Genomic DNA, 23,426 nt, shown 5'->3' with positions numbered 1-23,426 from the left:
GTGTGCATGCGCACATATATTCCTCTCTGTAACTATTAGCAAATCATCCATCTTTGTGTGATGCTGTCACACTGTAGTCCAACATCTGGAAGGCCGTGGGTTACGCATCCCTGCATTAAAAGCTGTAAACAGGACGCACTGGTTACCTGAGCCAGCACAATGCAATTCTCCAGGGTTCATCGTAAGAATCAAATAAACCTAGAAAATGGTTTAGTTCTCATGAAATGCTAAACTGTCTGCCAACCACCACTTCAAAATTCAGATAGGGACTTAGCAAGATTGAATATTCCTCCACAGAAAGCAAAACAAACACCCCAGAGGACACAAGGCTAGATGCCAGGGAGAAGCTCCAGCCTCGCTTTCTCCCAGACAAGCTAGTTTTCTGTAAGCAGGGTGGGGTTTGGCGTATGGAACAGCATTCCAACCATGCCAGTTCTCACCTGCACCTTCAGCTGGCACCTCCCAGAAACAGGTTTATCACCTCTGGATCAGTGAATGATTTAGGGACATCTTGTCACCAGTTCTGGCAGTGCAGTCACGCTATGGAGGTTGTGTCACATTTAGCTCCACAGTCAGAGGAAAGAACTTGACTGCTGCCAGACCAAAGATCATTAATTTCTGTGATTTGTTCCCCAAAGTCCCACTCAGTCACATGGATGAAGATGCTTCCTACAAAGATGTCACCTCCTTGTTTGGCAAGATTACGCGTGTACCCCTGCACCTGGCTTCACCAATTCAAGGAGATTTTATACCAACCATATGCATATATCAGGCTGTCTCTAAAGAAAAATTTGCGTCAACAATTGCAAAATAAAACCAATAAAATAAAATGTGTTTTTTTAAACATGAGATGGAGCAGAACCCATTCTATATCCACAAAGTGGGGTGAGTAAGGAGTACTTCCTCACACCGCAGATTTGTCTCCATGAATTTAATAGATGAGGTACTTTATTTCAGAGTATATGAGTGGAAATAGGACGGAGCAAGCCCGGTATAACACAGCAATGCTGCTGAAAATTGCCCGTGGCTTGGTGATCCAAGATTCCGACTTGAAGCAGAAATAAACAGCGTAGAATGCAACGGCAAAGAAGTGGCCAATCAGTGTACCAGGGTTCGGTGAAAGGCTGTAGGGAAGGATTCGATGAAAAGTTATCTAGAATCTAGGACTGACAAATGCTAGAATTCATCAAAATAATCATCTATTGAAATTATTAGATAATGAAAGGCATAATCCAGTGCCTTATCCCTTAAAAGGCAACCCAAACTTCTTTTCTTCTTTCTAAGCTTTCCCATAAGTGGCTTAGTGCTAGCACAAATCAAGCTTATCAGTGCTCTCTTACTTTTCCATGCAAACTTTTCTGTGATCAAATGGAGGAGCCAATGGCTAACAAGCTGCTTTTTTTAACATTTTGTACATCTTCAAGAAGCACCCTTAAGCCTTGGTTTCTACCTCACAGCAACAAACCATGGATTAATGAACTTATGAATAGCAGGGGACTTGCAAACCATATGCTGCTTCTGGGTTGCAGAGCAACCTGCAAACATCCCATTCATGGGTTATTAGCGACATCTACACCCAAACATTTTGCATCATTTGTGGGTTACATGACCTACAGATGATCTACAATTTGTTCTTAGGCAAATGCCAAAGTAGCTGAGGGCTGACTTTAACTCATCCCTGTTTTCATGAATCTTTCCCTGTTAACTAGTTGATATAATTTAGTGCCTCTCCTTCTCCATGGTTTCTCCTTGCCCCCTTGCACTTCCTTTTCCCATATGATTCAGCTTATCAAGGTTGCCCACATAGAGGCAAAGTCTTCTTATGAAATTAGCACTACTGTTCTATTGCACAAGGCCTTGTTTAATTCTTAGATGCTTTAAAAGGGAGGGACTGCAGCTTAACAGGAAAAGTAAATGCTTTATACGCAGAAAGGTCCAGGTCCAGTGCCTGGCAACTAGGATTCACACAAAACTACACGGAGTCTCCCTCTAGCATTCGCCAACTTCCTCTTGTGCTTTGCCTGGCCTTAAACAAGCCAAGCCAGGAGGAAGCCTGTGAATGTTCATGGAACCCTGGCTGCACCTTCCTCAATGTCACATGAAGTAGCACAAACAAAGGCTGCTGCACATAATGTGGAAGAAGGATGCTGCTTGTGCTGCTGTCACCCAGGGCTCAATTCCTGGTGAGCGCCGTGCAAATTCTGGGCTTGCTTCCTAGGAGCTTGGCCTCACAGCCCCGAGAAAGCAGAATGGAGTCCAGTGAGCTGAGCCTAGGGAATCCAACAGACTCCCACCCACAAAACGGACTCCTTAGGCATCATTACCAGCAGCTCTAAGTAAAAGGATCTAGCAGCTAGTGATGTGAACGAGCTCTCACTGCAGTTATTCCCACTCAAGAAGAGATTACACTGCACTAGAGACACAGTTATTTTGACCTGCCATAAGGTAGCTTCCTACATTATAATGAATAATTCAAATGGGGGGGTCAAAATACACTGGCACATAACTTGGCTGGCTTATATATATTAAATAGGTGGAAGACGTTGGGGTGTTCCTTCTGCTAGATACCCAGTGCCCTCTGTCCCTCCCTGGGCAAGCAGGTTTCACTAAAAGCCTCTTTAACAAGGCTTCTAAGCTCCCAGAGCAAGACAGTACCTTCTACTGTCTTGATCACAACTTGAGCAAGGGTTGTAAATGTGTCCCCTACTTACACAGAAAGTAATCCTACTGGGCCAGATACACATATGCCACCAAGCTTGAAGTAAAGGAAACAGGCTTTTCTTAGCTGATGTAGAGAATCTGGCAAAAAAGAAAGAAAGAAAGGATAAGCTGCTTTACAAAAACACCCGGAATGAGAATGGAATTAGTTTGTAAATGAGGAATAATCTTGCAGCATATAGGGCAGCAAAACATTTATTTCTAAATTTCCCTTGAAAATCTTATCCTATACATTTGAATGAAATCTTCACCATATTAAACTGACATGCAAAAACTATGTCTCCCATGTATCCTCACCTGCTGTCATGCACATGTGCACCTGAATGGCAAGTTTGAATATTAACATGCCATCGTAGTTCTACCATTGCAGGAACTGGGGTGCCCAGGTGGGAAAAAAAACAGGCAAGCGAATGTATAATTGATTACAAAACAGACGATGTACAACTGCATAGAAGCAGCAGTTAGTTTATTCTAGAGGGGGCTGTGGATGCGAAGAGAAGGCAAAGAGATAGGACCATCTATTAGGATGAAAATGGAGAGGCTGATTCTTAATAAGAAGATTCACACACGGCTAATTGGGTTGGATACAGGGAGCACAAGGCAAAGAACTTGATCTGTAGCTACACAGGTAGGTTGCTAAGAGTTAGAGAAATGACATAGTGAAAAATTAGAGAAAGAAATAGGATTGAGGTACAAGTAAAGGGGAGAAAGGGGATTCCTCCTTAGGGGCATCTATGAGTTTGTAAAGTCATTCCAAAAATCTGTGTCAGGGCTCTCCAACCTTTTTGAATCTGTGGGCACATTTGGAAAAATGAGAAACTGTTCTGGGCACCACCACAAAATGGCTGTCATGGACCCCTGGATTAAGATGGGTTAAGATGACACAACAGCCTATGAGTGGTGGCCGGGTGATGGAACACGTACCCAGCACATGCAGTGTATCACAAGGGGTTATTTAAATCGCCAGGACTGCAGATGATCATGTGAACCCACGCAGAGACAGTTCATGTGAACTAGGTCTGAGTCCCACACAGAGCCAGCAGGCATTCTTGCAATGCGCAGATGGCAGCGACTAGGGGCCATCGCTTTGCTTTAAAGCAGCATTCGCTTCCAATTAGAAAGGTGTTTTCATTTGTTTTTTTCCCTATTAATCAAGAAGAGGTAGGGTGCCTTGACAGTTACCGAGGAAAATAACCAGGGTACCCTTAGGGACTTTGTTGCTTGTACATAGTAAGTTATTCTAAATATCATTGGTTGGATGTGGAGAATATACCCAAAATGCAGTTCAGGGCAGCTATTTCCATGACAATCAAAAAGAATTCCTGTGTCCAAGTTATAAGCCTAGGCTAAAGCAACACTGGGGATGAATCCAGCTGCTTTGTCCTGCCAGTGGGCATTTAGTCCTTACAAAAGAACCATGTGGATCAGAGACACAGATACAGCTTATGAAGACGTGTCATTTAGAAAAGCACCTACCGTCTGTTGCAGCAAATAATTCATACAGTGCTTGAGCAAGAACATTCACAACAAAGGAATGGGAACTTCTTCTTGTCCAATAAAATGTCTTTTTTGCCTGCAAAAGACAAACAAGGAACTGCTATCGTTGAGACAGAACAGAGAGACCCAAAGTGCTGCCAGTTTATTATGTTTTAAGATGACAATTTAAGTTGCCCATGGTCTCAAGAGCCGACCAACACAAGGATTGAGAAACCAAGGGGAGACAGTAAAAAAGAGTTTCAAGTGCCTATGGAAAGCATTATTGCCTAATGCACTTTGGAAAATGTTTTTTTCCCCTGCAACATGGACCACTTGTCTTTTGTTATATATATTATGGAAGCAATCCTCACCTATGGAGTCGCTCTAGGCCCATGGTTCATGTAGCTAATATTGCCTACTTTTATTGTATCCAATTTTAGTCCTACTTAGCAGATCCATTGAAATGAATGGGACTATGCTGACTGCACCATGTAGACAATTTTTCTTCTAAACTTGCATGCAATTGTGCCTTAACTTAGTTAAGTCATCCCTAACTTAAGTGTTACTCATTTCACTGGGTCTATTCATTCGTAAGATTAATGTTGGATATTACCGCAGGGTCTCAGGCAGTGGACTTTCCCATCAACCTGCTACTTGACCATTTACTTTGGGACATCTGAATGTAGGGGCGGCATAGAAATATAATAATAATAATAATAATAATAATAATAATAATAATAATAATAATAATAATACCACCAATGGCCCTTTCCTCAGCACATACTCTCTTAACATGAATTCGTAACACGTTTCTCATTCTCAACCTGGTAGATAAACTTCAGGAGAAGCAAGTCAGCCATTATGGCACATACTTCAAACCCATCCCCCTTCTCCCCAGAAAAAAAATTGCCCTTTACCACCATCATGCAGAGGGCAGAAAATCTCCAGAAATTTTGCATGTCTAAATAGAATGACTGGGAACAAAGGTACAGGGCTGTCCAAGAAGAGCATTTTGTTTATCAGAAGTCACAAATCTCCCAATATCTTAAAGATTTATTGCTAGTTAAGTTTGGTTCAATGCATACATCAGCAGATGCACAGGACAAGGAGTGTGGCCATACTTGCCCTCCGGCCCCTTGAGATCGGCAGCAGGGGCTCTCCTCCGGGAGCCTTCCGTAAGAGATATCAGGAAGCAAAGTACCCGGAGGAGGGCTTTCTCTGCGGTGGCGCCCCATCTGTGGACTGCGCTCCCCAGACAGGTCTGCCTGGTGCAGTCGTTATTTGTTTTTTGGTGCCAGGCCAAGACCTTTTTATTCAAACAGTATTTTAATAATCTTTAATCTGTATAGATTTTAATTGTGCAGCAAGTTTTCCAGGTTTTAATTGCATTGTTACTGTTAATGCATGGCTCACACTCCTTGCCCACATCCCAGCAAGAAGAGGAAATGCAGGTGTGCCAGACTCGTGACCTACTTGCAGAACAGCCGAGTCCTCATACAGGTCTGGAATGGTTTGCAACAGGTGTCTCCATATCTTGATATCATTCAAAACAACACTCATTCCCCCACCTGTGAGAGGGTGCCTCATGTTGTAAGCATCTCCCAAGAGAAGAACACCTAAAAAGAAAAAACTCCTGAAGTCAACCACAACTGCACAGCTACAGCATTATGGAATTCATTTTGAATTTTTGCGGATCTTGTTTCAAAGTGCCAACATTCTGAATGCTGGTTAAAAATTTCAACATAATGAGGCCAGTGTTCCGCGTGAGTCACAGAAAAGAAACAGGAATACCACTGGGCCTGCCCAAGCCTTTGGATCAGCTGCCCCTTAGGTCTTCAGCTGTTCCGCTCACATACCAGATTTGTTAACAGGAGAAGGAGGCAAGAAACTTGCGGGCATGGTCCTCAAACGATCATTCTGTATAGCTATTAGGAAAGCCTCCTGTACATGCTCTGTAAAAAGAAACAACAAAAGGAGAGCATTTTAGTCATTCCAGATATTTGCCATTTGCCCAAAACCCAGAAGAGGACATTAACCACGCAGACCAACATGCACCCTCCACCCTCATGTTGTCCACCTTGAACGTGGCTGGTGCTGCCATTGGTGGAAGAAGCATCAGTGCAGCCTAGGAGGTGAGGGCGGGGGATGAAGAGGAGCTGTCCAGGAGCAGGAAGCTGTTCCACGCAGGGACCTCCTCCTGGGCGGAGACTCAAAGACCAGGCCCTTTCCTTGCCCATGCTGCTAAGGAGGGCAGCCTTGGGCAGCTGCCGAACAACAGATACCAAAGGGCACAGCTAATTTGCTGCCCATTCAACACCCATTTGGACCTGCATCTGCGCCCCCCGCAGAGCGGCATGCTTTATGCTGCCCTCACCACCCGTCACAGCAAGTCCCCCCTCGACGCAGGGAGTGAAAGTGCCACCCCTGGGGAGAGGAAGGAAGGGGAGCAGCTGCCATCCCTCTTGCAGTCACAGGGGCTCTGTCTGCCTTCCTCTGCAGGAACGCCTCCTTCCATATACACCTGCCAAAGCCTTAAGACCTTCTACTGAGGTCCTTCTTTGGGAGCCCGCTCCGAAGGAGGTTAGAGGAGTGGCTACCTGGAGAAGGGCCTTTTCAGTGGTGGTGCCCTGGCCCTTCCTGCTTCCCAGGGAGGTGCACCTGGCACTGACACTTTAGTCTTTTCGCATCAGGTCAAAACCTTTTTATTCACCCAGTATTTTAAGGTTTGATGGTGTTTTATTACATATTTTTACATTGTATTTAATTGTGCTGTTACCGTTGTGAGCCTTGTTGAGACCCATTTTGGGTACAGATGGAGTATAAATATTTTAAATAAAATAGATAGATTGGATGGATGGATGGATGATTTCCCAACCATCTCTCCAATTACAACCAGCTACAACTGGTGTTCTGCCCATCTGCCCAGTACCTTTGCAGTCCAGCAAGCCTAAACAAGACACAAACCCATCAGCTCAACCCATCTGGGCAAATAAGCTACTCTAATTGCAAAGCAACTGAGCAGCAAAAGAAATATTTATGCACAGACTTAAGCAGCAGGGTCTATCAGTAATACTGACATTTTAACTACACATATTTACCTGGTAGCTGTGGATGAATCTTTTCAATCATGTATTCTTTAAGGTTCTTTGGCATTTCACCTCGAATGTCAACAAGAACTCTGGTTTCATTGGAAGAAATCTGATAGATAAGTATTGGACTAGGGTTCCCCAAAACAAGTTCGGCATGATTGGCTTTAAATTGAGGTGAATCCTTTAGAGAGAGAGAGAGAGAGAAAGGATGTTACTGAAAGTGCTGCCTGATGGACTTTTCCCAATAAATTCTGGTTCTACCATGAATTTCAGCAAGCTACTAACCTACACGCTCTTTTCCTAATTGACACAGCAACATCCAAATGTCAGTGGTAATTACAGTAACGCTAAAAACTGAAATGGGACTACTCTGAAATACGCATCCTGGACACTGTGTTATGCATCTAAAATGGATTAACAACACATCTACATCTTCTTACCTTCAAGAAAAGGCAATTACACTTACCTTCAAAAGGCATCCTACAAAATGAGATGGGACTCTGACTTTGTTGGGGGTAAGATGTTTCCTAAACTTGGAAAAAAGGCCGTCAGCAACAATGGTGAGGGGTGCGTGGAGCTCCTGAGACACAAAGAATTACAAGAAAAGGCAATAAAGCACATTTCCACCACTTTGACACCAGCTTACGATCTCCTTTATCATAAAATAAGTAAAAGAAGCATGCCTAAAAGGTTATTTTTTCCACCAGTGACAGTATCAGGAATCTGATACCACAAGCATACTTTTTGCTGGTACCACAACTGTGGGGAGTTGACCAATCCAGCTTGTGAATAGTGGAGGCTGGATGTACGGAACGGACTCCAGCTCTCATCAAAACTTGCAGGCCACTAAATCAAAATCCAAATGAGGGCCAAAATCCAATTCAAGGGCCAAATTCATTTTTAAGGAAGCTGCATGAGGCTGCATTTCATTTGTACGTAGGGCTGCAGGCAAGGGAAGGTGGGATCGAAATATAAAAAGCCAAAAACACCACCACATTTCAGGTTAGACCTGTTACTGCTAGAACTGAGCAAAGGATTTTAGCTTTTCAGAATGGGAAAAGACTGTACAAAGGGCAGAAACCCACCAAGCTACTGGAGTTGGGGAAAACTGGAGAAGGGGCCCTCTGGGGAACCACCCAAAATTGGAAGCCACATGCCTGAGTCAGCTACCCCTACTTTAGGCTATCAATATTGATTAATATTGCTTTTGCTTTGTCAATATTCCATGGCTATTAGCATATGGCTATGGATGATTAATGGAGGAAGCAGTCAGACTGTGTTTTCCTTGCTGCTTTGTTCCCCCACCCTACAGAACAAGAAACAGACAAGCCAAAACCCTATACATCTGGGGGCAGGTTTTCAAACCTACAATTTCCCCACAAATCTATATACTCCACAATAGTAAGTGCCCCAAAGCAATATCCATACTGTGAAAGGTAGAGAATGAAAATATAGTGCAGGTTAACAATTATAATACCAAGTCATCTCACTTGTTCCTATATTTTTATTGAGTTCATTGTACTGATGTATTTGCTTATGGTTACACTAATTGCTTTGGTTTTACACAGGATCACTTAAACCAGAAAAAATTTGGGTGCCAATCTAGGAAATTTTGTGTCTTACCTTTGTGTCACCTGTTTCTTTATCTTTGTACAAAATTCCAACTACACATTCATCTTCTTCAAGCAATTGCACTACTGTCCCTTCAATGAATTTTGTACTGAAAAAAAGAAGGTCTCTTTTTAAAAAAAAATACATACAACTACAAATTACATAGCATTGCGACTCAAGCAGTTACTTGTACCTAGAAGAAGCACCTTGTACCCTAACAGGTGCAAAAGTTCCTCTGAAGAGAAGCAACTGCACAGGTTATCTCCCTGTTCTTGAGGGCGAAGGGAGACTCATCTCAGCTGCAGAACCCTTTGTCTCCTTGAGTGGCCGTTGGCATGGGGTTTCCTTCTCTGACTAATGACCTTCTTAGCCCGCCACTGAGTTTTGGAAGATGGCCTTCTCTAGGAAGAATCTCAGTTAAGTTATATTTTTCCCGTTTTGTAATAATGGATTTAGGATTTGTTTATAACCCAACCCCAATTGTGCTTCTGCACCACTTTATCCTGGAGTATTTTTGATATCTCCTTGCTCTTCAACATGCTGTTGGTTTAGATATGCTCTCCAGCACAGTCAGCAGATTTTCAGAAACAGGTGCATTGAATGCATGATCAGGTTGCACAAGAATTTCACACGGGTGGATTCCATTCAGCTACTGATAGTATACCGTTATCTGAAGCAGTGGGTTGCACCAGAGTTTATTCAGGCACGTTGCAACAAAAGGAGTGAATACTCCTACAACCAACATGTGCCAATTTGTTTTGTTTCTTTAACTGCTGTGCCACAATAAAAATATTTTGTGCCTTATTTATTTATTTAGGATATTTATGTGCTGTCCTTTGCAAAAGCCTCAGGACGGATTACAAAGATAAAATACAAACATTGCCTTCACTGTGCTGAGTTTCTCATGAACATCAAGTGGTCCACAATGAGACTTTCAGTGACATATGATGGAGTGTTTGTGGTTGCTGGTTTTAACAGGTCTGGTATTTTGCTGAAATTGTTTTCGCAATTTAAATTGTTTTTAATTTTGTCCTGAAAGGTTGTGTTATTGTGCTGCTTTGTGAATTTAATGCACTCTTGCAATTTTGTGAACTGTTGTGAACAGCCCTGGAAACCTCAGTTTCTGGGCAGTATAAAAATTAAATGATAATAATACTACAAGGGACTTCTGCCAAAGAACTTGCTCATTACTGCTAGGCCAGAGGACCTGATACATTCCCTCCCTATCTTTATGACTCAGGAAAACTTGTCACAAGCCTACCCAAAGGACTGGACTGTTCATAAGTCAATAATAACCTGTACTCTGAGGTATATGGGTCAGGTATATCTTATTTAAAATCACAGGCAACTATGACGAATTGAATCTGCTTCCTAAACACCTTTATACATAAGTATACGTATATAAAATATATGTCTCAAATTATATTGATTTTATATTGTTATTATTTATTTATTGTTGTGAGCCGCCCTGAGGCTTCAGTGAATGGGGTGGCATAGAAGTTTAATTAATTAATTAATTAGGTCTGGGAAACCTGGTCCCATAAAGCTGTGTGCATGTGGGAGTTGCATTATTTACATGCAATTAAGTGTTTCACAATTTAAAGAATTAAAAAAGCCCTGGGTAAAATCTTATGATCTAAAAGTCGTAAGAGATGAAGAAAGAGGGAAAGGATAGGAAGAAGAACATAAAAGGTCTTCAAGAAAAAATGAACGGTGAAGAAAATCAGTCTGTAAAAATTGAAGGAAAGAAACCAGTCTAGGAAAATGATTTTAACTTAAGCCTTAATATGCTGCATGTCACTACGTGAAAGCCACATAAAATAATGGCTTAACAACAGGACACATGCAGCCATTGTGTTTTCCGTATAAAGTATTTCTTAAGCTGTCCTCAGAATTTATTTGAAAGATATCAAGCCCCTATAATATGAAAATAAACTTTTAAATGTTCAGGGCGCAATCCAGTGGGGATGCCTGTAGCCCTGCAAATACAACAATTATCACATCTAATGCACAGTGGAAGCAATACACTGAGAAATGGTCACCTCTACACTCCTCCCACTCTTCAAAATAGCTAGACAGCTGATTTTTGCCTTCTAATTGCAGTGCTTCAGAGGGAGAAAGAAGAAGGCTGAGACACTACAAGGGGATGGTGTATCTTGGGACACTGGTCTCCCATCCCCCCGCTCCACCTTAAACTTTTCTCTAAAGTCACTTTTCTGACCTTGCAGCAGCAGCCAGTGTGACTCTTTCTACCAAGCTGGCTAATAGAGGGAGGAAGGGGGGAACCACAGTTCCCCAGATCTGTGGTTGAAGCTCCTTTCCAAATCTGGATCTCCAGCCTCCTCTCCTCCCCCAACCCCTTGCAGCCAGCATGGAAAGTGCCACTCTGGGAAAGCAACTTTGGAAAGAGGTAAAAGAGGCATTTTGGTGGGTGGGGAGCAGAGCAGATTGAAGAAGCCAGGATATACGAGGTGTGCTCAAAAATGCGATGTTTAAATTTAAAAAATTACAGTAAAGGGCACATTGCCATCAATCCCCCTCAAAATACTGTCCCTTGCTTCAAACACACTTATCCGATCATTCTTGCCACTTTCTGAAGCAGTTCTGGAAGTCCTCTTTCATGAGTGTCTTTAGCTGCACTGTCGTGGCAGCCTCAATGTCCTGAATCAATTCAAAATGGTTACCTTTCATGATCATTGGGGAAAGAGCCAGTAGCTGCACAGTGCCAGATCCAGTGAATAAGGTGGATGAGGACACACCGTAATGTTTTTATTTGACAGATATTGCCATGCCAGAAGCGATGTGCATGGCAATGTCCCTTTTACTGTATTTTTTTTATTTAAACATTCACCGTATGTTTTGATCACACTATCCTTTTGTAAGCTATCCGAGCCACTTCCTTCAGCCACTTGTTAGGGGACAAGTGGCTGGAGAGCAGCACTTGTGAAAGGGATCTTGGGGTGCTGGTTGACTGCAGGCTAAACATGAGTCAGCAGTATGATGCAGTGGTCAAGAGGGCGAATGCCACCCTTGGTTGCATAGCCAGAAGTGTGGCTTCTAGATCGAGAGAGGTATTACTACCACTCTACACGACTCTGGTGTGCCTGCAACTGGAGTATTGTGTTCAGTTTTGGGCCCCTGATTACAGAAAGGATATAGCCAGGTTGGAGTCAGTGCAGCGTAGGGCCACAAGGTTGGTGGCCGGTTTGCAGGGGATGCTGTATGAAGCGAGACTGAGGGAACTGGGTCTCTTCAGCCTGGAGAAGAGGAGACTCAGAGGGGATATGTTGGTGACATACAGCTATGTGAGGGGATGTCACATGGAGATGGGTAGAGACCTGTTCTCCCCTGCAGAGGAAGGCAGGGCGCGCTTTAACGGAGCAAAGCTCAGGGAGACAAGGTTCCATTTGGATGCCAGGAAGCACTTCCTGACAGTCAGGACCCCGAGGGTGTGGAATGGGCTTCCACAAGAGGTCGTTGAGGCCTCATCGGTGCCGGTGTTCAAGGATAGGCTGGACATCCATATGGTGGGCATGTCGTGAGCGGAGCTGGCTGGTGCCGGAGGTCAGACTAGATGGCCCGGGAGACCCCATCTGACTTGCTCTGTTTCTATGTTTCTATCCTAAAACCTTTCCAGTTTCATTCCCTCCACCTCTGAAACATGCCAGCTAGATGGAGGAAAAAGCCCATCTTGCATAAATTGGAAGGTCCAAGCACAAGAAAGAAAAGATCACCTCTCCTGCTTGCCATATGATGACTGAACAATCCTATGCAGAATAGGAGGTCATAATAAACTGCAGATGCCAAAGATGCATCCTCTAATTTATACAGACAGTAAAGTCTCCGCAAGTCAAAGAAATAAGAGGAGGGGGACAACTTTTAAAAAACAAGCAAAAGGATGAAGTTCCATAGCAGTATGCATAAGATGAGCCTGTAATGTTAGCTTACTAGATGTCTTATTATTTTAACTGCAGCAGACTTACTTGGGTTCTGCCATGGCTGCCCTTCTGAGACCCATGATGAAACGCCCATGATGGAACGCTCTGCCACACTGGATCTGACCATTTGCCGCAGTAGGGTAAGGAATTTCAACTTCTGATTTGCTTTCTAGGTCATGAACTATATAGCCATTAATTGTGTGACTATCGATCCCTTCTACGGCCTCTAGAAAATAAGTGTTAATATAGAAAGAAAGAAACGAAGGATATGAGAAAGATACACATTGCCGCCCCCAAAATATATGCACCCATTATCTGCTTCTTACAGAAAGGATAAATGATGGAAGTTTTCCCCAACTTGGGAAAATGTTTTGCTCAGTCTTCAGAAACTTCTTGGAATTCTGAGAATTTAAGGTTATCCTTCACTATGGAAAAACTGTGAAAAGACTTTTTATAATTTCCAAAATGCAAGTTTCTGACTCTGAAGCTGCCAAAATACACTTGAAAATGTACTGGCAAAAATTATTGTAGAACTCGAAGTTACTCAAGAAGCTGGGATTTCTCCAAGTCAATCTGTGGTTGATTAACTTCTTGTTTGACTAGTGCAATACAAAGTACAGGGCTGTCATTGATGACTTCAGTTATTGGACTCTCTGAATTGTAACAAATAAATAGTAATTCACAGCCCTGGACAAACCTGTTTTAGAAATATTTCTCCCTATATTACTCCATCCTCTTCTCACCACTTGTTGGTGAAACAAGGCCAGGCTTCAGACCACTTCAGAAGATGTCATAATAACAACTGCTACTAAAAACAAGCCTCATGCAGCTGTACCTTCCCTTGCTTTGAGGATTGTTTATGCCTTGCTTTCATTCAAAAAGGCTTTTAAAAATTCATTATCTTTTTTCCTTAAAGACTTTACCGGACTGTTTTGTACTTCTGACACGTTTTGTTAAGCTTTTATCAAAATTCAAAACGGGGAGAGATTTCTGGCATAAAAGGTCTTCAAATGCAAAAGAAACTTTAGTGTATTTCCAATATCTATGTTACTCTGAGACAGCAACTGTCAAGGCACTTATTCTGCAGTCATTTTAGAAAATGTCCTAAGTTTGTCAATTCTCAGGACCAGCCAAAGGCAAAGAATTTTTTTGTCTGCAACAAAGAAACTAATACACACAGGTACAAATACACAGCTGGTCAAAGAGTGTAGTAAACTAGGCTGGTCCAATTATTTTAGCAGATGAAGCAGAAAACCCTACAAGTACTTCTCCCCAACCCTACATATTAAAAAGGAAAAATAATAAATGAAATGTCTAAACCATTTGCTGCCTTTTCCTAACACCCAGTATCAGAATTCATTAGCTAAAGTTTTTGAAAATAGCTACCAAACATATGTGTGTGTGCACATGTACCTCTGTGTATATATACATGTGTTATACTATTCATCCACATTCTGTGCGCGCCACTTCAGGCTTCTGGAAACTTTTTTTCAGGCTTTGCAGCATTCAGTCTGAAATGCTGCAAAACCTGCAAAAGCAGCTTGACAAAGGAGATCATGGCAAGACACAAATGATTATGCCATACAGATAAGAATATTCCTTTCCAGGTGGTAAAAAAAGTATTGTTTGTTTACAATCTATGGAAATGTGGAGTGGGAGGATGTTCCAAACACTCTTGATCAGGTTTAGGCAACTTGCCTTCTGTCCTGATATTTGGGTTCTGTCTCCCAGCAGCAGTAGACAGCATCGCCAGTTGTCAGGATTTAACCCTGAATGTTTAGAGGACATTGGCCTTCCGTTGTTATAGATGGTTTCATACGAGGTGAGGCAAGTAGCATTCAAAAAGGTAGTGGGGATTTATTGAACCCTGCTCTTGCCTCATGTGATGGGCATTGCCCTTTGTAGCTATCGCCAATCCCCAAATCTCAAAGACTTGCCTCTTTCACCTGTTCCTGCTGTATCTCATAACCGTCACTGCCACCAACGCTGAGACTTGAATCTCTGAAGTTATGGCATGTTCAAATCACAGCAACAGCCATGCTGGTGCAATGGTGTCTGTGCATGCTTGAATGCTAGTGCAACATATTGAACATACCACCCACTTTTAATTTACTCTGCAAGGGTAGCCTTTGATTGAATTTACTGGAGAAAATTAGGCAAAGTTGCACCCAGACTCATTTTCCATACAAGGAACCACTTCAACAGCCCTCACACCCATGCCATTCCTGAAAAATCTCACCCAGATTGCACAATGAAGCCACACAAAGCCATGATGCAGGATATTTTCCTACAGCAACAGAGACTGCTGAAAACAGTTAAGAACTTTATGCTGATTCATATTACTCTGCTTCCTAAATTCTTAAGTCTTTCAAACCTAGAAAGCAAAGACACTACTAGACATCTACAGGTGCTATGTTTCAGCTACTAGCCACAGGACAGGTAACTTTCAGGCTATGAGATGCCTCTCCTATTTCCAGAAAAATCAAGGAAATGGTCTGGAAGCCTTTGATGAAACATACCTTGCTTCTTTACTTCCAGATGCAGGAAACTTTCCCCATTTGCTGTGTTCCCTCCTCATCCTATTTTCAAGATTTTTCTCCCTTCTTTTTCTAAGGTTAATATAAAGTATAGGGGTAAGACAAGGGAAGGGGGAGTTTAGACTGCATAACCATGGCAGAAGCCTGGCTGCCAATGGGTAAAGGGGAAGTGTCTTGTCTGTTTACATTCTTGTATTTGTTATAAAACATGCAGCTGAAAAAGGAGAATCAAATGCTCCACTGATTTGTGTTAAAAAGAGGGACAATGAACACATAAGAGAACAAGCTATGACTCAAAGACGTCAGTTTTTATTAATATTAACATACCTTCCAGGCCTAAATCTTTAAGAGCATTGTAGCCCCCGGGTTGCAACAGTTCTCCAACTATCCGGTCTGGTTCTTTCAAATCCCTCTCGATTACAGTCACTTTCCTTCCATCCCTTGCCAGTACCGCTGCCAAAGCCGAGCCAAGTACACCAGACCCCACAATGATAACTTCTGGATCAGTCTGAGGAGGGACTGTTGAAGCTGTGGCCGACTCATTTGTGGTCCCAGGTGAGATACTGATTTCCTTTCTGTCCTGTGTAAAGATAGTTAGAAGCAGATTCAAAAGATACACATAAACACTCTTGTGATGAGCACTACTCAAGGTATACACATTTATTACAGCTTCAGTCCCGTTCACTTGGATCAAAACTATCAAATTAGCACAGCATATGAAGGGAAGAATTTGGAGCATGCAGTATGCACACACCCTGAGAAATCCCAGATTCATACAGGGAGTTGAACAACACACCACTGAGACAAATCCATAGCTACCATCTCATGCAGTTTCCTAAGAAAGTGCTGACTTGCCAGCTAAGATATACCTTCAAATAAGTTAAGCAGCTATAAAGTTAAGTACTAGTTTTATATATTGGACCCAGGGTCAGTCACTAACCAGTGGGGGCGGGGGGCGAGGAAAAGAGTGACCCTGTAAAAACTGGGTTTAGGGCAGAGGTCATATGAGGACCCAAACAGCTGCTGGCTGCAGCCAGACAGAGTAGACAATACTGCTCTTAGTGAACATGTAGCTTCATCTCTGGTATAAGGCAATGTACTAGGAAATGGGAGTCACAAGAGAAAGAGCAAATTATATTCATACAATTTCAAATAGTAGCATCTCAAGCCTGCAGAGTGGAAACGTTCCATCATCATTTTCTAAGAGGTTTCCCCAGGCACCCTTCTGCTGAGCCAGAAGAACCAGGCAGATAATCAAGACACCCGTGTGAAGAGACTCCCCAGTCTCTTCAGGATGAAAGCATCTGGCACTTCCTAGTTCTGATGGCTAGGCAGTGTTGGGTAAATTGCACAATTATACCCTGTGATTGTTATCCTGAGAGGGTTTGAGCAAATTTGTCATTTCAAGAGGGAAGCAAAGACTCAAAGTAGGCTCAAACATACTTTTATTTAACAGGCTTCAGCTGAAGGGCAATACTGCCATGGCTTTTTGCCATAAGCAAAGAGCAGTTTCTCACACTTGATGGCACACGTTCAATAACCTTTTATACTTTTGGCTATTGTTTCCAGTTACCACTCTCCTAAAGTAGTTGTATATCTACCCTAAGCGGTCAATTGGTCAGGTTTCCTTAAATGATCAAAAAGTAGCCTAGCTCAGTCTGTCTCATCATTTTACACATCGCTTTTGCGCATGGCTCTAGCTTGCTTTGTACAAATGATTACTAGGCAGCATTTTATCTAACAGTAGCACACATGAGAAGGGCACCATTCTGTACTATGGTCTCCAGGAAGCCTTCAAAAACAGCAGCTGAAATAGCCAGTGCAGCCGCAACATGCAAGGTCTGTCGAGGTGCCATTTTCCACCTTCATCAACTCAAGGCTTAATCAAGCAGTCAGCAGTGACTGATCATCTTTTGAAAGATGATCTCATTGTATGTTGTTATGTGTTCATTCTCACTTATTGACAGCCACCTTGGAGGCCAGTTGTTAGGCAGAAAGGCAGGATATAGCTATTTTAAATAAAATAATCCAAGAAGTCTCATTGGCATTGATTAAATGTTTTCAGTGCTCTTCATGAAGATTATCATGAAGATAATAACTTACAAGGGGCCCTATAATGTAGGCCAGAATCTTTACCCTCAATGCAAAAAACAGGGCAAAGCACAAAAATGTAAGCACAAACATTTGCACATTTTCCCATTTCTTTTTTAAAAAATTAGTTGGACTTGCACAATGGCAAAAATGCGCATTTGCAGGGATGAGAAATCAGGAGGCTTGCCTGGATCCTTTCCTGGGAGATGTCTGCTGTTGAAGTGCAACAGGCACCAACCACAGACCCAGTGATACTGCAACCAGGTCCATTTTTTACTTTGTGTTCTCTTGACAGCTGTAAGTGAGCTTTGTATGCAAAAGCAGTGGCCAATAGATCATCCCTTCATTACATGACCCTTGAGAGTTTTTCAGATTGGACCTTACTCTTCTTAGTGTTCTTGTACTTTTCCAGGACTCTAGATGCTCATAACATTTGGGGGGGGGGGGAGTCTGAGCCACCCATTTACAGGACCACCAAGTTTTGACAGCAAGCCATCAACTGTCAGGCTTCCTTCTAAAATTAGGTTTTTGATAGGGCTACCTAGGAATTTTGGAAAAAGATATATACATATATATGCAGATTCCCTTTCCAAATCCCCAATTAGCCATGTCAAAAGTCCTACTTTAAAAGGAAGCCTAAGCTATGAGGGCTCCCGAAGTGCCATTCTCCCATAAATGCCCAGCCTACACCAACTTCGGAGTCAGTGGAAGGGGAAAAGAAGAGTCTACCCTGAAGCAAACACAGTCCTCCAGCTCTGGGACAGCAAGCCAGAAGGGCTATGGAAGTAGCACATACTCTGCTGAAGAACTCCCTACCCCTCTTTAAGATTGCTTTCTTTTTTGGTTCCAATCCTCAAGACGCTTGCAAGCCCATTTCACAGATTGCACAGCATACCACAATGTCAAAAGCAGACTTTCAAACCGTACCAAGAGAGGTGAAATGTGTCTCCTAAATTTAGTTACAGGCAGCAACGGCTGTAAAATACAATATGCTGATACTTAATATGCTGTGTACTCTTTTGTATCTTGACTCCTTTCTTTTTACCTTTAGCCCCATGTTTGCCTTTGGCCCTTCCCATCACTGGAAGGCGGCCCCAGAAGGAAGGAAGGACGGACGGACGGACGGAAGCTGATTTTTGCTCTAGGGCTGGAAGTGGTTTTCAACCCCTGCTCTAAATGAATTGTCCTCAAATACTAATAGAGCCCTTTGTAGCAGCTGTGATATTGCTAGCATCCTCTACTACCTTTGAGCAGTAAGATCCCAGTAATTATTTTCTTAGGCAACCACTACTGAACACTTTGTTCTCATATACATCTTCCTGGTATCTTACCCTTATCTGAAGTGAGCTTGGTATCCACTGTGACCAGGAACAGAAAAAAAAAAGCAATCAAAGCTTTGGTACTTCAGTTAGGGATTGGCAGGTCCACTTGAAGTTGGCAAGACTGGCTCTTTGCTAATTTCCTGAAAACTGTCCAAGGACTTCAAAGTATATGTTTAATTATTCTTTTGCCTTCCATTCCAGCTTTGTTGCTGTAAAAAAGCTGCAATTGGCTTTGAGTTTTTTTAATGATTTGTTCATGATTGGCTTTCAACTGTTTCTAGATTTTCTATTGTATAATTACTAAATTGTAAATTTTGTAAGCTCCTTAGTCCACTTGGGGAGAAAACTGCAGCAAACATGGGGAGAAATAACATAAAAGAAAGTAGATATAGGATAAAGGAAAGTGTCACACTTGGGAACAACAATTGGAACAAAGGTGAAGTTTTATAATTTCAACTCTACTAGTGAATATAGGAAGCCAAATCAACCCATGACCTAAATTCTCTAGGTAGCGGCAACTTATTGTTTCCAGTGGAGGTCCTTTTCATTCCTGCTACCTGAGATTTTTCTACCTGGAGACACCTGACCATGAGTTTGCTGTCTAGCACTGAACCACACCACTTCCCTCAAGGTACAATGAATTTATGGATACAATCTACTTCTGCCCCTGAGAAGCACAGAAGTCACAGGTGCCTGCAATTTTCAAGTGATCCTCTTTTCAGTCCAATGACAGGCATTTTACCAACAAACACACACATGTAGATAGAAATTAAAGCATAGAAATGTTTTAATAAATAAAAAATAAATAAAATGTAAATAAGCTTATGTAATCCATGACTCATATTTTAATGGTTTTTAAGAAATGAAAACAGTCAGGATATTTATGCCTCCTCCTCCCTTTCATCTTCCATGAAGGTGGCAGGAAGCAAGCAAGCCAAACCCATTTTTCTGCAGTTAATCCAACCACAAAAAATTGGGAGGGGGGGAGGGGAGACAGGACCTTTGTCATTCTGTCAAATAAACTGGGTGGGGGAGGAATCTAAAGGGTGCTGGGGGCTAGGCCAGGAGGAAGACTGGAGAAACCTGCAGGGGAGTCAGGGAAACCAGCAGGGACTTAGGGGAGCCAGCTGGAGCTGCCAAGTGGATTGGGGTGGATTATGCGTTTGCATGTCTGAATGAATGCGAGCACCTATTTGTGATGCTCAGAAAACAGATTTGAGGATGATATGGAATAAGGAAGAATTTTGATGGGATCCTGAGAGAGTGTGCTTGTTTGTGCAACTACAGCAAAGAGAAGGAAGGGGTGTGTGTGCATATATGCACAGATGTGTGTAAGGTGCATGGGTTGCCTGTGTGCATGTGCGTGGGAGGGAGACTTAGTTTAGGATGGGGAAGGAGAGTGCATATATGTATGGATTGTACAAATGGTCCAGACACCTCCCCACTGATTTGGGGGATTCCATTTTAATCCTTCTCCACAGGAGGCATTTATCCTGCCCTTGTGATCCTTCACATAAGTCTGCACGGCCTTTGGTCACAACAAACAATAACAATTGCTTCACAAAAAGTCACAAATCTGCTCCACTATAGCTATACCACATCATCCCCCTTGGGCTGGCTAATAGTATATATAAAAAGACAGAGAAATAGAAACCTCAGGGAAATAAAATCATGCAAAGGGCAGATTTTCCTCCATCAACAGAGAAGCCTCAAAACATGAGAGGTTTAATCTGCTGCCATACTGAGGTTTCTTCTGTTTTCATTGCAGGAGGTCAACTGCATCCCTCACAGAGGGCCCCCCCCCCCCGTTTCTGTATTTCACCATCCTTCCAGATATTCAGTTAAGCAACCACAAGGTAGTACTATGGTAAGGCTACATTTAGCAGATTTGTGACTTTTCATGGGATTTTTGTTCCAGTTTAAAATTAAATATCAGACTCTCCTTACTCTCAAAAACTTGGCGAGAAGATTGGAAAACACAAGAGAGGCCCTGGAGAAGGAGAACATTATGAAAAATCCCCACAAACACCAATGAGTAAAGCATCACAAGTTTGCAATAACTGCCTCCTGTAGAGAAGTCCTCAGATTTCCACCAAAATCCGTAAGGATGCTTCAAACACACATAACCTACAGAAGGAGGCTTAAAAAGAAAATTATGGTATTTCCCCCCTCAAAAAACCTCAATGTTAAAGACAAATATCTCTGAATAAGGCAAAGTGTTTGTTTTAAGGTATCAGAAAGGAAATGCAGCTCTGGTTTGTCATGTGAAAATCCAACATACCTTTCTGGAGTTAGGGTGCACTGCCTCTGGGGAACCAGCATGGGATTTTGACCAGAAAAAACCAATGAATGGCACAGCAGCAAGGAAATTGGAGAGCACTCCACAGTGAGGTTGCCTGTGCTTCTGCTGTTTGAGTCCCCATGATCGGTAGCGATAGGAAAGCAGCAAACCGAGAGAGAAGAAAACCAGCATGGAGATCAGTACCTCCTTGTTGGCATAACTCAGCAGATCTCCACATTTCTTATAGACATAAATGAAAGAGGCAATGCCCAGGAAAGTCCACATTGTGCAGAGAGGGTGGGTTAACTCAAGCAGGTGTTTTCACAGGCTTGATTTTGGATAAAGTCTTCTGAACAGCTGCTTTCTTGCACTCATATGAAACCTGTACAAATTGTTTTAAGAAATTACAAAAACCCTCATTTTCAAAGAGGAGAGTAGAAAATACAATGTGATGCAGAAGCACTTCCCAAATGGCAGAATGTTCAATGCAAAACTCTTCTGGATAACGAAAAGCAGTTTCTCAACTTAGGTACCAGGAAAAATGTGCACATTCAGGTCAGCGTGTATCTCTGGAACAGATTCGATTTTTTCTCATCGGTGTGACAGGCTCCTGGTTTGTGCCAATACACATGATGGGCCACTTAACTCTTCATTCAATAACAGCAGGTGCAAGCAAAGGGAAAGAAGGATGGTGCATCTGCATGTGCTTAAAAGCGTGAAATGCCAACATCCATCAGGAATGTAGCTTTTAAATCAAGCTGCAGGTTTGTGTTTTCTTCATCGGGCTCCGTTTACCTGCAAACGAACACAAAATCACGGTTACTAAACGGGAGCCGGCAGTCGCTTTCAGTCCCGCGGGCGGAGGGCTTCGCAGAGGCATCCGCCGTCACAAACGAGCACACGGGGCCGTTTGGTCTGATCCGGCACCGCTTTTCTTAAGCTCGGTGGGCAGATAAACGCGTGGCTAGAGAGAGAGATGCATCACGCATAAGCACCGGCGGGCTACTGGCGGCGGCGGACCCTCTCCTTCCTTGAGCGCAGCACCCTGGCAGGATTTCCCGAAAGGAAAAAGCCAGTTTAGGGCCCTTTGGGCCCCGCGGGTGGCCCCCTCCGCCCCAATTCCTCCGAGCAGGAGACCTGCGCGCTCAGCAGCGGCGGCGGCTGTTCCTCATCCTCGCCCTCCTCACAGACGTCCCCGGCTCCTTTCCCTGCCACCTTCTTCCCGAGCTTGGCACGACCGCCGCTTGCGCGCTCTGCGGGAGAAGGTGCGCGGCTCCGCGATGGAGGATGTTCAGGCGGCGGAGAAGCAGCAAGAGCGCTGGGCGGGCGGGGGAGCGAGCCCAAAGCCACCGGCGGAGCGGGCGGGGATTATGCTAATGACTCGCTCTCCGCTGCCTCCGCCCCACGCCGCGCGCCCCGTGGCCCAGCCCCTTCTGGCCAATCTGCCGCGCTATGCCGAGATGGTCCTATGGCGCTCCAGCCAATGGGGAAGGAGAAGAGCGGGTTTTCTGTCCCGCGGGACGCTAGTGCGATGTGACGTAGGGCGCGAGAGATGCGGGGTTTCTGAGAGGCTCTCTGCGAGCGAGCGAACGAGCGAGCGAAAGGGGAGCGGGGGGGGGGGGGGGGCGTGCAGGTGCTCGCTGTGGCCGTCGAGACGGGAAGCCGAGCCTAGCGTTCAAGGCTGGCTTCCCCAACCTGGTGCCCGCTAAGTGTTTTAAGACTTTCCCCTCAGTCCCAGCCAGAGCGTCCAGAAAAACTGAGGAACCACGTTTGAAGGGGGAGCAAGACGGCGGCGGGGCCCTCAGTCGTTGCGACCCCGATGGAAGAAGACGAGAAAGAGAAGGAAGGCTTCCACAGGCATCGGGAAGAGGTTTCAGCGAAGGCATGCGGACCGGGAAGAGGTGTGGCTGCCGCCTTAGCCTGACACCGTGAGGGCGAAGCCGAGGGAGCGCGAAAGTGCCCCAAAGTCCCGGCGGGAAGGGCGCACAGCCAAAGGAAAGCAGGATATCACTGGAGCCAGAACGCCTTCCCACAGGCGCCGAGTGACCCTGCGCAGCCGCAAAGGGATTAGGGGAAGAGGGGCAGCGCTCCGCATCAGGCTGCCGATCCTCTGATCCATCTATTTAACTCTCCCGTTGAAAAACGAGGTAAAGGGAGCAAAAAGGCAGCCTGAGGTGAATCAAGGCAGCGGCCAATGAGCACCTTCGCGAACAGATAATAAAGGGGCGGGACCGTAGCGTTTCGCCAATCATTTCTGCTCATTCGCCGCAAAGCCCACCTATCAGAGGTCGAGAAGGGGTGTGTCCGGTTGCCTGTGGCAGGAGTCTATCGGCGCCTCGCGCCCTGTGCACGGCGCTGTTGCT

The 23,426-nt window shown here is 43.9% G+C and overlaps 1 protein-coding gene across 1 annotated transcript; it reads right to left on the bottom strand.

The window, feature by feature from the left end:
* Positions 1 to 868: 868 nt before the first annotated feature.
* SQLE (squalene epoxidase) lies at positions 869 to 22,340 on the bottom strand. The gene is made up of 12 exons (XM_044450415.1): positions 22,201 to 22,340; positions 21,064 to 21,858; positions 15,697 to 15,949; positions 12,878 to 13,058; positions 8,907 to 9,003; positions 7,750 to 7,863; positions 7,293 to 7,464; positions 6,051 to 6,146; positions 5,668 to 5,810; positions 4,195 to 4,291; positions 2,712 to 2,799; positions 869 to 1,124 (listed from the first exon to the last, which is right to left on the bottom strand). Exons 2-12 carry the CDS (start codon positions 21,346 to 21,348, stop codon positions 932 to 934), a joined length of 1,719 nt encoding a protein of 572 aa, XP_044306350.1. The 5' UTR covers positions 21,349 to 21,858; positions 22,201 to 22,340; the 3' UTR covers positions 869 to 931.
* Between the last annotated feature and the right edge of the window lie 1,086 nt (positions 22,341 to 23,426).

The sequence above is a fragment of the Varanus komodoensis genome, unplaced genomic scaffold, assembly GCF_004798865.1.
Source record: "Varanus komodoensis strain SLA01 unplaced genomic scaffold, ASM479886v1 scaffold66, whole genome shotgun sequence".
Taxonomy (NCBI): Eukaryota; Metazoa; Chordata; class Lepidosauria; order Squamata; family Varanidae; genus Varanus; species Varanus komodoensis.
This window is presented reverse-complemented; position numbering and strand designations above follow the sequence as displayed.

What these genes read in the sequence shown, in the direction of transcription:
- SQLE (XM_044450415.1), bottom strand. Translation starts at nt 21,348, where the DNA reads ATGTGGACTTTCCTGGGCATTGCCTCTTTCATTTATGTCTATAAGAAA. An exon ending in AAGAAACAGGTGACACAAAG is followed by an intron (nt 7,864 to 8,906) that starts GTAAGACACAAA and finishes TTTGTGTCTCAG; the next exon opens with GAGCTCCACGCACCCCTCAC. An exon ending in AGGACTCGGCTGTTCTGCAA is followed by an intron (nt 4,292 to 5,667) that starts GTAGGTCACGAG and finishes TGTCTTTTGCAG; the next exon opens with GCAAAAAAGACATTTTATTG.